At 51.9% G+C, this 13425-nt stretch overlaps 1 protein-coding gene across 1 annotated transcript in view; it reads right to left on the bottom strand.

Moving 5' to 3' along the window:
* Window positions 1-13093, bottom strand: part of MVB12B (multivesicular body subunit 12B) — a 182559-nt gene extending 169466 nt beyond the window's left edge. Inside the window, exon 1 of the mRNA XM_048223033.2 lies at window positions 12972-13093. Coding sequence (XP_048078990.1) covers window positions 12972-13046 — 75 coding nt within the window. The 5' untranslated portion in view covers window positions 13047-13093. The remainder of the gene's footprint in view (window positions 1-12971) is intronic.
* Window positions 13094-13425: the final 332 nt, after the last annotated feature.

Here is a 13425-nt window from a genome sequence, read left to right as displayed (position 1 = left end):
TGGTTCCAAAAAGGAAAAAGAAAGCACAAAATTCAAACTGACCATTTAAAGTGAACGATACAAAGTCTCAAACAGAACCAGAATCTTGGGGCAAATACCCTGAGCTACTCTCCATATAACTGAACTGGCTAAAGGAGCCCTGACCTTACCTGACCGTTTTCTCAGATCAAGAACTCAAGTCATCTCTGACCCTTGTTCTTCTCATGTTGGCTCTGAACACTGGGCTAATGTAGTTAACGAGGCCCTGTCCCTGCTCGGACAGCTAACTTTGACTCAAACCCAGAAGCAAACCATTCTTAACTCTCTCAACAAGCTGCCTGACTTCCGAACAGATACCAGCAGCTTCTGTGAGGATAAAGCAGACACAGCTGAATTTAACCCCACTGCTCACTTCTCTCCCTTACACTATCTCCTTGTGGAGGTGCAGACTTCCAAACCACAGCCTCTAGCACAACCGAGCGTGGACTGTTCAGTAGGCAGAGCTTTGCAAACACATGGAAGAAAGTGTTCTGGGAATGTACGAAAGGAATGGTATTCAAGTCCAGGCTGCATGGCTTACTGGCTGGTGACTGAGCAAGTAAGAGGTCACAATACTGACAGTCGCAGAGCTGCCGTGAGATCTAAAGGAGTCACATAAATGAAGGGCCTGGAGGAGTCCCTGGCACACAGTAGGCACTCAACAAAAAGCAGATGAGACTGGCACGTTTGGGGCACACAGGTCCAGTGTAAGTGGCCAGAAATGTGGTAGGCGCCATTCCTGGGAGGACCGGCAGGTGCCTTTGTTGTGTTTAATCCCGCAGGTCATGTGGGCACTTACTCAAAGCTAAACACTAACAATGACCATAATTCTTGCTGGGCACTTTGGGAGAAAGGGAGGGGAAATGGAATTATTATTCTGCTGCTGACTGCCTCTTGATGTGACCAGAGGAGACAAGGAGAATATAGAGAGCACTGGGTCTGGGCAGCTGGCGTGGCAGTGCACCAGAAAGCAAATAAAAGAGGTAACACCTTATGTAAATGACTTTTAGTACTTTTAAAAGGACAAGCAGTGAAAAAGAGCAAGTTAAATTCCACCTCCTTCTGCAGCAATTAAATTCCACCGGCTGTAGGTCTACCAGATCCCTCAAAGCTGGTTACTGCTTCTAAAGCAAACCAAACACCCTGCCTAAGTAGGCAGGGGGAAGAAATATTCTTAGTTCTCAGCCTAGAATCAGAATAGGCAGAGGCTATTAAAAATGACTGCAGCCTTCTAAATGGGAACAATCAGAATGCTATATGCAAGTCACCCATGTAATCAGTGTCCCCTGAAGCCCACAAAAGGCTCCGGAAACAGACTCGTCAATGAAATCGAGCCAAGCCTCCAATCAAGCCTAGGAAGCGCCTGGCAGCAGCCACGCTCTCAACTTCTGTTCATGACAAAAGCCAAACTAAGTTATGCTTTACTTAATCCTACTGAAAATGAGCTTCTAGAAGCCCAGGGCAGGGGGCAGGATACCATGCCACGCCACTGCATCATTTTCTATTTTCAAATTTCATTTACCAGGCAGGTTTATATAAAGCACCGGGCTTGGTGCTTCCTGCACAAAGTAGGCAGGAAGTAAGTATTTATTGAATGAATAGGCACGCATGCCCCCAATAAAGAAGGTTTAGAGTTAAATACCTGCATCAGCCCAGTCCAAAGCAAACACTAATCAAAAAGTATCGTCACTTGGAAAATCCCATAATATTGGTAGCATGAAAATAACACGGCTGCAGTTTGAAAAATACGGGTACCTGCTGTTGGTTACCAAAACGCTTTGCAATTAACAACTCATTAACAGAATGTACAAATTCTGCCAGTGCTAAAATATCATGCTGTGAATTTAATAAAGAACATCCGAGGTAAGGTTTTTTTTTTTATTATTACTATTAAGATAGTACTGCCTCTACTATGTGTGTGTGTGAGAGAGAGGAGGCAAGCATGGGAATAAATAAGAAATATTTTATTTGCTGATAGATTCCCGTCCCCGGGTCACGATGTCCTCGCGAGGCGCGGGTGACAACGGCTCTCCCCGCCCGAAGCCCCGCGGTCAAGGGCAGTGGGGAAACTCGCCCCCCGGAGCCCCGCCGCTCCCACAATGCACCGGGGAGGCAGCCCAGGCGCAGGTTCCAAGATGGCTGCGGGCTGCCTCCGGCTGAGGCAGACAAAGGAGTCGGGGGCCTGTGCCCATGCGTGCGCGGTCGCAGCCCAGCCTGCAGACTGGAGGATGCGACAGCAGAGCATGAGCACAGAGCATCTCGGATGCACGCCTCCTTCTTCCCTTTCCCCGCAGTTGCTGTACCCTGGGGATCAAGGCAGCCTTTGTGAAATACAGACAAATGACTCCTCGCGGCGCGGGCCGCGGCCGGCTCGGCGGTAGAGGAAGCCCCACCACCAGCAAAGGAAGCTTTTAATGAGAAACGCCCAAGATATCCATGGCAGAGGCAATCACTCAAAGCAGCTTGCCCTGAATAACATATTTTCTGACTGCAAATTACTTTTAACAGCGTCTCTACCGTCACTTCAATTGACCTTCCTAACAAAAGGCCATTTATTAACTAGCACTCCACGTTTCCCGGGCTGTGTGGAGCCTCGAGCCAGAAGGGATGGCACCGCCGAGTACTCAGCCGCCCAGGGTCACAGGCCAGGCCTCGGAGCGGGGAGAAGAGGCCATTAATGCAAGCGTGCAGCGCAGCTCGGCCGGGGTGGGGAGAGGGGGAGCGGGCTCTTGAAGACCAACATTAACCTGTCTGGCGAGAGGCAATGCTGGTCCAAACCATAAAATACCAAGGCCTACTTGCCGCAGCCCCTGGTTTCATCCTCAGCAGCTCCGCAGCAGACGGAGACCCACGTCGATCTCCAAACCCTGACCGCACACAAAACACTCACACGTCTCGGCTGCGGTTGTACAGCACTCTGCAATTCTCAAAACGCTTTCTCGGGCTCCCTCGTGACTGATGATCACACCAAACCTGGAAGGGGGCTGGGTCTTATTACCCCTATTTTAGAGAAGACAAAACTGAGGCCCAGAGTTGTCAGCCGCCCTGCAACTGGCAGCTGGCCCACCTGAACAGGGCTTCCAGTCCTCCCTCCCACGTGGATCGGCTTTCCGTGACACTGTGCAGAGAGACCAACATCCCATCTGATACCCAACTGAGAAAGCAGTTTCAACACTAATTATATTTAAAAATGCCAAAGCTCTTCTTTTTCCAGCGATAGCCCAATAAGTGAAGCAAGGGGGAGAAAAGTACAGAAAGATAAAAGTAACATGGGATTAATTTTCCTCACACCTCAGTTTCAAGATTCAACATTTCCCTCATAAATAATTTACAACAATAAAAATGAGCTAAGGCCATGTTTGTGTAGGACGGAGGTAAATTTAGGCCTAATGAGGGAGATCCGAGCACTGCACAGGAGGGAATAGGTTGATGTATAGCACCGTGCGCCCGCAATCGACAGCACACAGGGGCTCCATTACCAACTAGAAGTCGCGAGGCCCACCAGGAGGAGGGGGGAGCAATTTAGGAAAACTTCTACCATCCCAGCTGTGGCTGCAAGGGGAGTCTCTACAGGGAGAGCCAAAAGTTGACCAGTATTTTAGATGACAAGACCACGGAGGCTGAGATTTCTCAGAGCTAAAAGATTGAACCAACCTGAAATTAAGTCCGTTATCAGGAAATGCCAGGTGAGGCATCAAGGTGGTGATGGCACCTGGGAGTCACGTCTGCTCCTGGGCACAGGGAGAGTGCAGTGGCAACACTGACCTTGAGCTGGTCCTCCTCATTTAACCTCATAGGTCATCTGGCCCCAATCCCCATCCCAATCTCCACGCCAGGTGCATGGCCAGCCTCCACTCTATCATTTCCAACGTTGGGGGCTGCTATTCCTGTGTCTGCCCCGAGAGGATTTCTCCGCCACGCAGGAGAGTATGTACGGATGTGTTGTGGGGTGGTGTGTCTGTGTGTTGCACGTACATACTGGGGCTACAAAGGATCAATTAGGGTGGTGTTTTCTAGGCCAGGAGGATTTTTTCCATGTCATGCCCGATGAATACTATGCAACCAGGCTGGGTAGGAAAAACCCGCCTCCTGCTTCTGCCTGCAATGCTGCGAACAGTGCCTGGGGAAGGCCCCAGTGCCCAGCCCTGAGCACCTTGGCAATGCTGTCATCCCAGGTTCACAGAGAAATGAACTTTAACTATAAAGTCTCTCATACAGACAGCACACTGCTCCCTTGTAGCTGATCAAAGAATTACTACAACAGTGTGCTTAATCCCTAAAAGTCAGCAGTGCTGGGCTTAACTGATGCTGAATATTGTTTCAGAATCAAAGGCGTGCCTCCTGGCCCCAGTCTGGGAGAAAACTAAGCTACTGTATCACAGTTGAAAACTCAGGGGAACTTTGATATCATCTCTGTTTAATTTCCCCAGCCCTGTGAGCCTGGGGTTTATCTCGTTTTATCAACTCCTGTACTGAAATCAAAACCCAACTAACAGAGCTCAGACCTCTCTCCACTGAGGCCCTTCCAGCAGCGGCGTGGGGTGGGGGGCAACAACTGCAGGGGGGAAGGGGGCGCTGCTGTCAAAGGAGGCACAGCAGGAACCCGGGCTCGGCCTCCCTGCCGCGGTGAGGAAGGCCGGCTCAGAAGCAGCGCCAGTGCGGCCCATCAAGGGCTGAAGGCGTGACTCGCACATGACTTTTGAGGAGAGTAATTTCAAAGTATTGGGGGGGGGGCAGGTTAAATTGGGCTACTGTAATTGAAATGACAAAACCAGTGGATTAATTAAGTCCCTACAGAAGGATGAACTTGGAATCAGCTTCTTTGAAATCCAAAGTCAAGGGCACAAGAGATATAAACTGTCTGCCCACATCCGCCAGCTTGCGGGGCTGGGGAAGAGGAGTGGATAAATATTTCACTTGCCGTGGGAACCTGACCAACAGCTGGGTGGAGACTGAGAACGGGCTGTCCCCCAATGAGAGCTGCTGCTGTGCCCATCCTGGGCCGCTCTCTGCCTGTGTCCTGTGGCAGAGGTGGTTGGCAAGAACCATGCCCCCTTCTGCCCCGTGATTACTGGCACCTTTTTGCCCACAAATCTTTAGCAGGTATAGAAGGACACGGCCCCATTCCCACTGTGGGGAGGCCATGGCCACGCTTCACCAACACACATCACGACACACACAAACACACAAACTGGGCCGCCTCCATGCAGCTAAGGGGCACGGACCTACGTCCTCAGGAGATGGTAGGCTGTGGCCTGAGTCCATGCAGCACCCAAGCGAATGGCCAGCCGGCTCCTGGAGCTGCTCATGGAGGACAGTGCAGAGGCTGAGGCGTCCACTGCGGAACCTCAGAATGGCATCCTGGTGCCTCCTGCCCTTGGTCTGGACCACCTTCCCCGTCAGAAGCCAAATCACTCTGACAAACACTGTTGAGTATGGTCAGGTGGCAATGGACCACAGGCTGCTGGGAAGGCTGCTAAGATATTAGGAAACTAAAGCAAATATTTTTCTAAGCTCTCCTAGATCACAAAGAATTTTCCAGCTAGGGAACTTAACAATGGCGAGCACTTCCTCTTCCCCAGTAAAGGCCTGTTACTTCTAATAAAAGAATCCGGTGTATAAATGCACCCATTCTATCTGACCTATGCTTAGATTTCTATTAACCATTTGTATACCAAACAGATTTTCCACAAATCATGTGATACAGGCCTAGGGTTTGTGTCACCGTAGCTCATACGGTGCAAGGCCAGATCCCAGAATTTGCGCTCCAAAAATAAATCCGGGATCAATTTCTACAGCCCTGCCGTAGCCAAAGCCCTGCCCCTGACGGGCCCAACTCAGCACAGCCAGGGAACCCGGTGCAGGGGGTGGGGACCAATCTCCAGTACACTGTGCACCCCACCCCCACCTGCCCACAAACACTGCAAACAAGGGTGAGCCCTGCCCCCTCCCATCAAGTCTTGGTGCCATATTGTGCCCTGGAGAGAAGGAAGAAGGAGAACCCCGACAGAAGGCAGGTGCTCTACAAATGGAAACCCTCCCAGGAGGACCCAAGAGACACCCTCTCTTGATGTTCAGTGACATAAGGTAAGTCTCACCCTTACCCTGACTTACAGAGTAAAAAATGCCAGTATGTCACCTCAATGCCAAGCAAATGGGCTGTCAGGTCGGAAATCATCAGAACACCTGGCTTCAGGTTAGCCAGGCACGTCCCATCACCACCACCCTCCTCTCTGACTTTCACAGGGGTCCTGAGAGTTTCTTTTCATATGTTTTGTCATCTAATTTTTCTACCTGCAGGCTTCCAAAACACCTCCACCGCCCCGACTTTTCTCCTGAGACGCAGAGGCATACACCTAGTGTCCTGCTGGCTGCTGCCACCCGCATGTCTGCGCTGAACGTGTCATCCTCGCCCTGAGGCATCTCCCATATTCCCGGTACCTAGCAGGACCTGGCACACAGCGAGCAGTCCACAAACATTTACGGAGAGCCGTTGTGTAAGCAGTGAGGGAGAGTTTGCAATGATGATGATGGACAATCCAACATTCTGGAGCAGGGACTCAAACACTAGCAAGCGTGAGTCACCTGGAGAGTCTGTTAAAAGAGACTCCTGAACCTACTCCCAAAGACGCTGGTTCAATAAGTGTAGGATGGGGCCCGAGAAGCTGCATTTCTAACAAGCTCCAGGTGACGGTCAGACAGCTGGTCCACAGTCTGAACTCTGAGTACAAGACAGCAGGTACTCATTAGATGTTTGGTGAATGAATGAACAGAAACAAAAACCTGAATGTAATTATCCACGGGGAATACCCTCAGAATGAATCATTCAGTATCTCCCTCCCCAAGCAGGTCAGCCAAGAGCACCTAGTTCCTCCCCTGTGACACCCACCCCACCATTCAAAATCCAGCTCACATTCTCCCCAAACCTTCCCCGATTGCCTGGCCACACAGCTGCTCTCACTGAGAACCCTGCTGTTCACCAGGGACGTGGTCTTAGCACACACATGCGTGCACACACACGCATGTATACACTCACGGAAGCACACAGCCTTGCCTCTCACAGACGGTTATAGCACACTTTCCCCAGCAGAACAGTAGTTGTTCAAAAGTGTTATGTCCACCCAGTGCCTAGCTCACAATGGGTGCTCAATAAATGGCTTATGGGGTGAGTGGGTGGGTGGATGGGTGGATGGAAGGAAGGAAGAAAAGATGAATCAAGTTCCCATCACCCTTTTAAAACTGTCCCTCTTTCACTGAATTAAGAAGGGCACAAAAAGCATCAAGGGCAATGGCAAGAACAGACCTGTGGGCCCCTTCCGATGACAGCGCCAGGCTGGGCATCCGTGAGCCCAGGACAAACACCACAATTCTAGGGACAGGCAGGCTCCAGAGGAGGGGAGGCAGGACTGCAGCACTCCCAGCAGCTCTAGAAGTGATTGTGACTTAGTCTGGGCAGGCTGAAGGCCTGGCAGGGGCCAGGGGGTCTCCAGGCTGGTTGCACAGAAGACTCCCTTAAGGAGTTAAGAGAAAACTACACCTCCCATTCCAACCCCCAGGTTGTGATTTAAGCGGTTTGGGCTTGGGCCAACACTGGATAAGGCACGGCCCAGGCGAAATGCTACTGTGCTGGCTGGTACGGTGACGAAAAAGACACAGCCACCACCTGTGGAGTTCCTAGGCTGGGGGAAACATCCCAAAGAAAGGGACTGCACATGAGGGGACACTTCCTTCTGCCTGGTGAGTCAGGGAGATGGGAGGGAAGAGCGGGCACTCAAGCCGGCCTCCTGGAAAGACAGAGGGTGCCGAGTAGTGAAGGTACTACGGGCACGACACGCCGATCAGTAGCGACATGAAAAAACGCAGACCACCGGGGGAACTGTGGGTAGCAGATGGGCTCTGAAACAAGCTTATGAAATGTTTAAACAAACAAACAAATAAACGAAACAGTTAAAAACCTGTCTGCATTTCTCTGCTATCTCTAAGGTCTAAGCAATGACACAGAACTTCAGGAAGGAAAGAAGAGATTCGCAAGTCTTTCGTTCATATTTCCTCTCCTGTAACTGAACGCTTCTCGAACCCATGCCACTTCCCTGCAGACTGCCATGGGCCTTGTCATTAGCTCAGTGGGGGAATGGCAAGTAAAGCAGAGGAATGGACAGGGCGCTTGCTCTGGAGTCAGAAGGACCTGAGCTTGAATCCCAGCTCTCGCACTGCATACAGCTGTGTGACCACAGGCACGTTAGCTAAACGGGGCCCAAGTGTTCACCCCCCTAAAACTGGAATAATAGATAATAATATTTCCTCTACAGGGTCATATGGTGTAAAGAACTTGTAGAACTTGCCTCAAAAGAAACAAGTGACAGAGTGAAATGGACCACCTATGGAACGGGAGAACATATTTCCAAACCACATATCCACTAAGGGGTTAAAATCCAAATCTATAAAGAACTCCTACAACTTAACAACAACAAAACACAAATACTTGATTAAAAAAAAAAAACAGGCAAAGGACTTGAGTAGACATTTCTCCAACGATGATATACACATGGCCAACAAGCATATGAAAAGATGTTCAACATCACTGATCACTAGGGAAATGCACACCCAAATCACAACGAGCTGTCACCTCATACCCATCGGGATGGCCACTATCAAAAGCTAAAAAATTAGTGTTGGTGAGGACTGGAAAACTGGAACCCTGGTGCACTGCTGGTGGAAATGGAAACACAGCCACTGTGGAAGACCGTATGGGGATTCCTCAAAAAATTAAAAATAGAATTACTATAGGGTCTGGCAATTCCATTCCTGGGTATGTCCCCAAAAGAACTGAAGACAGGGTCTTGAAAAGATATCTGTACATCTGTGTTCACAGTGGTGTTATTCCCAAGAGCAGAGAAGTAGAAGCAACCCAAGTGTCCACAGATATGGATAAGCAAGATGGGTATATACACGCAGTAGAATATTATTCAGCTTAAAAAGGAAAGTCTGGCACATACTACAAAGTGAACGAACCCTGAAGACATTATGTGGAGTGAAATAAGCCAGTCATAGAAAGACAGACACTATACAATTCCACATACATGAGGCCCCTAGATTAGTCAAATTCACACAGAAACAGAAAGTAGCATGGTGGCCGCCGGAGCCTGGAGGAGGGAAAATGGAAGCTGTTTAATGAGTGTAGAGTTTTGCAAGATGAAAAAGTTCCAGAGATTAGCTGTGTGACGGTGTGAATGTCCTTAATGCCACTGGTTTGTGCACCTGAAGATGATCAGGGTGGTACATTTTATGTTCCGTGTGTCTTACAATTTCAAAAAGGCATCTACAACTGTGGTTTGAGTTCCAGTAAGCAGAAGTACAACCCAAGGTTCTTACTAAACACAAACATTCTGGGGCCCCTTCCCCCAGATATTCTGATCGAAGGTCTGGGTGTGAGGCCCTGGAATCTGCCTTTTCATAAACATCTTAGAGATATTTAGCACACTAAGAATTCATTTATCCTGCTCTGGTTCTAAAGGATCAAGGAATATTCTTTTGAATATTTTGCTTTGCTGATCAGTATCTGTTTAAAACACACACACACACACACACACACACACACACAAACTTTGTGTGTGTGTGTGTGTGTGTGTGTGTGTGTATAGAAACATCTCATGTTGATTCTAGCCACAGCCTGACAAGATGGTCCTTTGGTCCTCGGGGAAGTAGGAGCTACAAAGCTTGAGTATGTGACCCCTCGGCTCCAGGCCCATGGGCCTCTCACATTTCAGCCTGTACAAGCTCCACATCCCACCAGAAGTGTGTCAGGTAAACCAAACACGTGCCCACAGGATGTCCCCAACAAGGGAGGTAATGTCAAGTACAGCCTGCAGGGGCTCTGCCTCCCACGTAGCAGAGCGGAGGAGAGCGAACACAGGCAACCCCACCGCAAACAGTGCAGACGACGCAGGGAAACCACAATCCTCAAGGGCAGCCGCAAGCAGAAGGCCAACGAGAGCCGGTGGGGCCAGTAAAACATTGGCCAGGGCGGGCCTCAGAGAGAACAAGAACAGCCTGAGAGAGGCAGCTCATTCAAGGACCCCAGGCCTCCCCTCCCACAACCCAACCAGCAAAGGAGACTCTGCTCATTCAACCGCAACCAACTAAATACAGTGTTCTCAGCCCACCACATCGGCCATGTAGTCATTTGTTATCTTCATCATCATAATAGCACCTTTGACATTTCCCATGCTTGGCTCCAACTCCATCATTACTTTCCAGTGTGGCAAAGGATGTCGCTCTTTGAGCACGAAGCACGGAGCACTTCTGACCTGCTAAGGCAGAGGGGCCCACGACTTTTGGATTCGGACTCCCCCAGAGGCAGATCTGCTATGAAACGAATAGCAATGAACCTTCGACCATCCCCGCCCCTCACCCCTTCCAAGGTCCTGGGAGGGGAACCCAGCCATGTGTTCACATGGTCAGGTGGTTTTGTAAAATGTACAAAATGTTTTTTTTTTTTTCTTATAACCCCTCCCCACTCCAAACTGTCTAACACAGAAAACCAGGGTCTGCCTCTGGCTTCCACCTAAATTTAGTGAGGACTCCCCCACTTCCTCCGCAGTGCCACACGCATTCACATCCATCAACTCATTCAGCCTCCTGAGTAGGTTATATTCTCAAGCCACTTTCACACAGAAGGAAATCGGGACTCAGAAAGGTTCTGTGAGGGGCACCTGGCTGGCTCAGGTCACGATCTCCAGGTCCTGGGATTGAGCCCCATGTCGGGCTCCCAGCTCAGTAGGGTATCTGTTTCTCCCTCTCCCTCTCCCCCTGCTTGTGTTCTCTCTCTCTCTCTCAAATGAATAAATAAAATATTTAAAAAGAGAAGACGGAAGGAGGAAGGAGGGAGGAGAAGGAGGAGAAGGAGGAGAAGGAGGAGAAGGAGAAGGAGAAGGAGAAGGAGAAGGAGAAGGAGAAGAAGAAGAAGAAGAAGAAGAGGAAGAAGAAAGTTTCCGTGAGGTTCCATGACCTGCCTAGGGTCACTGGGATGGCAGGAAGTAGACTGAGATTCAAATCCAAACCCCTAAATCCAAGCCCCGTGTTCTTCTTACTCTATGAGCCCCTCCTAGTTGTCCTAAGGAGAGCTAAATAATAACCAGAAACACAAACACACTCTAAAGAAAAAGTAAAAACGAAGTTACTCTTCTGATTAATAAGTTAACAAACACTTTATAATAATCACTAACTTTTACTGATCACTTGCCCTATGGCAGACACAGAGCTAAATGCTTCTCTTGCAATATTTCATTCACTGCTCACCATAATCCTATGAGACAGATATTAGCCTCACTCTACAGATGAGGAAACTGAGGCTCAGAAAATTTCATTAACGTACGCAAGAACACAAAGTAAGTAGGAAAGCCAAGGTTTCAGCTATGGTCTAACTCTAAAGTCCTTGCATTTAACCATGGTGCACTGTTGCCGCTAGAAGTGGGGAAAGCCCGCCAGTGAGATGGAGGCAGGCAGGGAAATGCCTTCAGCATAAATCAGGAGTGTGGCCTAAGAGCTAGGAGGAAGGAACAAAAAATGTTGATCAGAAAAGATGACTCTGGGCTCAAATAAACCAATCAACTGCTTCACGTGGGACTTGATGCCCAGATCCCAGCAGAGGTCCCATCTCTCAGAGGCCCCATTTAAATATTCTCTCCATGGCCCAGTATCTCAAAGTGCCACAACAATTTCCAGTGAACAAGAAAGGTGTCCCCTGTGTCCTGTAACTAACCTTCTGAGTACCCTGAGCTTTTTGGTTTGTCTGGGTTTCTGCAGAGCACATCCTCTAACCTTTCTAAAGCTTCTCTGGTGCAGCTGATAAGACTCTTTTCCCCCCGTTAAAATGAGATGAAATCCAGCCAGCTGTCGAGAAATGTACGATGAGATTATACTGAGAAAGAACCACCAGAGACAAAGGCCCCTAAAGAGTCGCTGGCCTGTTGTAGCTTTTGTGGCAGAAATCTGAGTGGGCGCTGGTTCTTGGGTGGGGGCGGGGAGCAGAGAAGGGGCAACAGCCATTTGCCTTTTGCCTTCCTGGGGCCTTCCTCTGTTGCTTGCTGAAGAGGCTGCTGAGAGGCAGGGGACAGAAGAGTCACATCTTTAGTAGTGAGAAAGGCTGATAATTTAGGAAGAGTTGTCTGTTGGTGACAAAGAGGACAAAGATGCTCATGGGTCTGCCCTCTTCACCTGGGCCTGTCGCCGGGGATCTGATGTCCCCTGGTGCCCAGCCATAGCTCTTGTCCCAGCTCCTACCCCTGAGCCTCACTTAGGCTGCAGTCCTTATGGGGTGCTCATCAACACACCCACCACACTTCCAGGACGGGCACTCTGGGTCTTGGGTGCCCAAGCCGGGCACCTCACCTTTAGACAGGTGCCCTGGCATTTGGGTGTCCTGTCTGCTGTGTCCAGGTCACAGACGAGGCCGCACCCCAGATGATGCTCAAGGCTCAGGTGCAAGCTGGTCTGCGCCCACGTGACCACAGAGAGCTGGACCCCAGGCTGGGCCAGTGAAACGACTGTCCCCAGCCTGTGCAGGTGGCCGCAGCGGCCTGGGCACAGGTGGGCCGCCTCACCGCCTACCCAGGCTGGGGTGGCTCTCGGGGGCCCTCACCTGTCCGGCCCAGGGGGCCGGGGAGCACGGCTGGCATTCGGGTCCCTGGGCTCCCTCCCGCCTGCCGGTCGCAAGGCCAAGCCGCTGTTCGAGAAGCCGCGGCGCGCGCGCGGGCTCGGGCGGAGGCCGCCGGGCCTGTCCCCGTGGTGGGCCGGGCACGGAGCCCGCAGGCCTCGGCGCGGCCCGGCTCCGCCCGCCCGCCCTCCCCTCGGCCCGGGGCCCGCGCCAGCCCGCCCGCCCGCCCGCCCGCCGGGGCAGCAGGGCCGGCTCGACCGAGCCTCCGCGGCGCCCGCCCCGCCCGGCCTCACTTAACTGTTCCCCGCTGGGGCGGCGGCGGCTGCGGCGGCGGCGGGTCCCGGCTCCGTCTCACGCAGAAGCAGCTTCTCATCGCCCGGGCGGCGCGGGAGGGGCCGGGCCCGGGGCCCAGGCGGCGGGGCCGGCGCCGCAGCTCGAGCGCGAGCCTCACCGGGGAGCGGCGGCGGCGGCGGCGGCAGGGGCGGGGCGCGGCCTGGCGGCGGCGGCGGACAACGACGGCGGCGGCGGCTCCCTCGGCGGGCCGCGGCGGCGGGCCGGGCTCCGGGCCTCCCGGCTCTGGCGCTGGCTCCGGGGGAGGCGCCGGGCGCCCGAGGCTGGCTCGGGCGGGAGGAGGGAACGGGAGCCCTAGCGTCCGGAGCCCGCGCCGCCGCCGCCGCCGCCGCCGCCCCGGCCGGCACCCCGCCTCCCCCCGGCCTACCCCACGGCTCAGCCCGCTAGCCCCCGGCCCGGCC

Source organism: Ursus arctos, unplaced genomic scaffold, assembly GCF_023065955.2.
Source record: "Ursus arctos isolate Adak ecotype North America unplaced genomic scaffold, UrsArc2.0 scaffold_18, whole genome shotgun sequence".
NCBI lineage: Eukaryota > Metazoa > Chordata > Mammalia > Carnivora > Ursidae > Ursus > Ursus arctos.
Note: the sequence above shows the minus strand (reverse complement) of the source record. Positions and strands in the feature narration are given on the sequence as shown.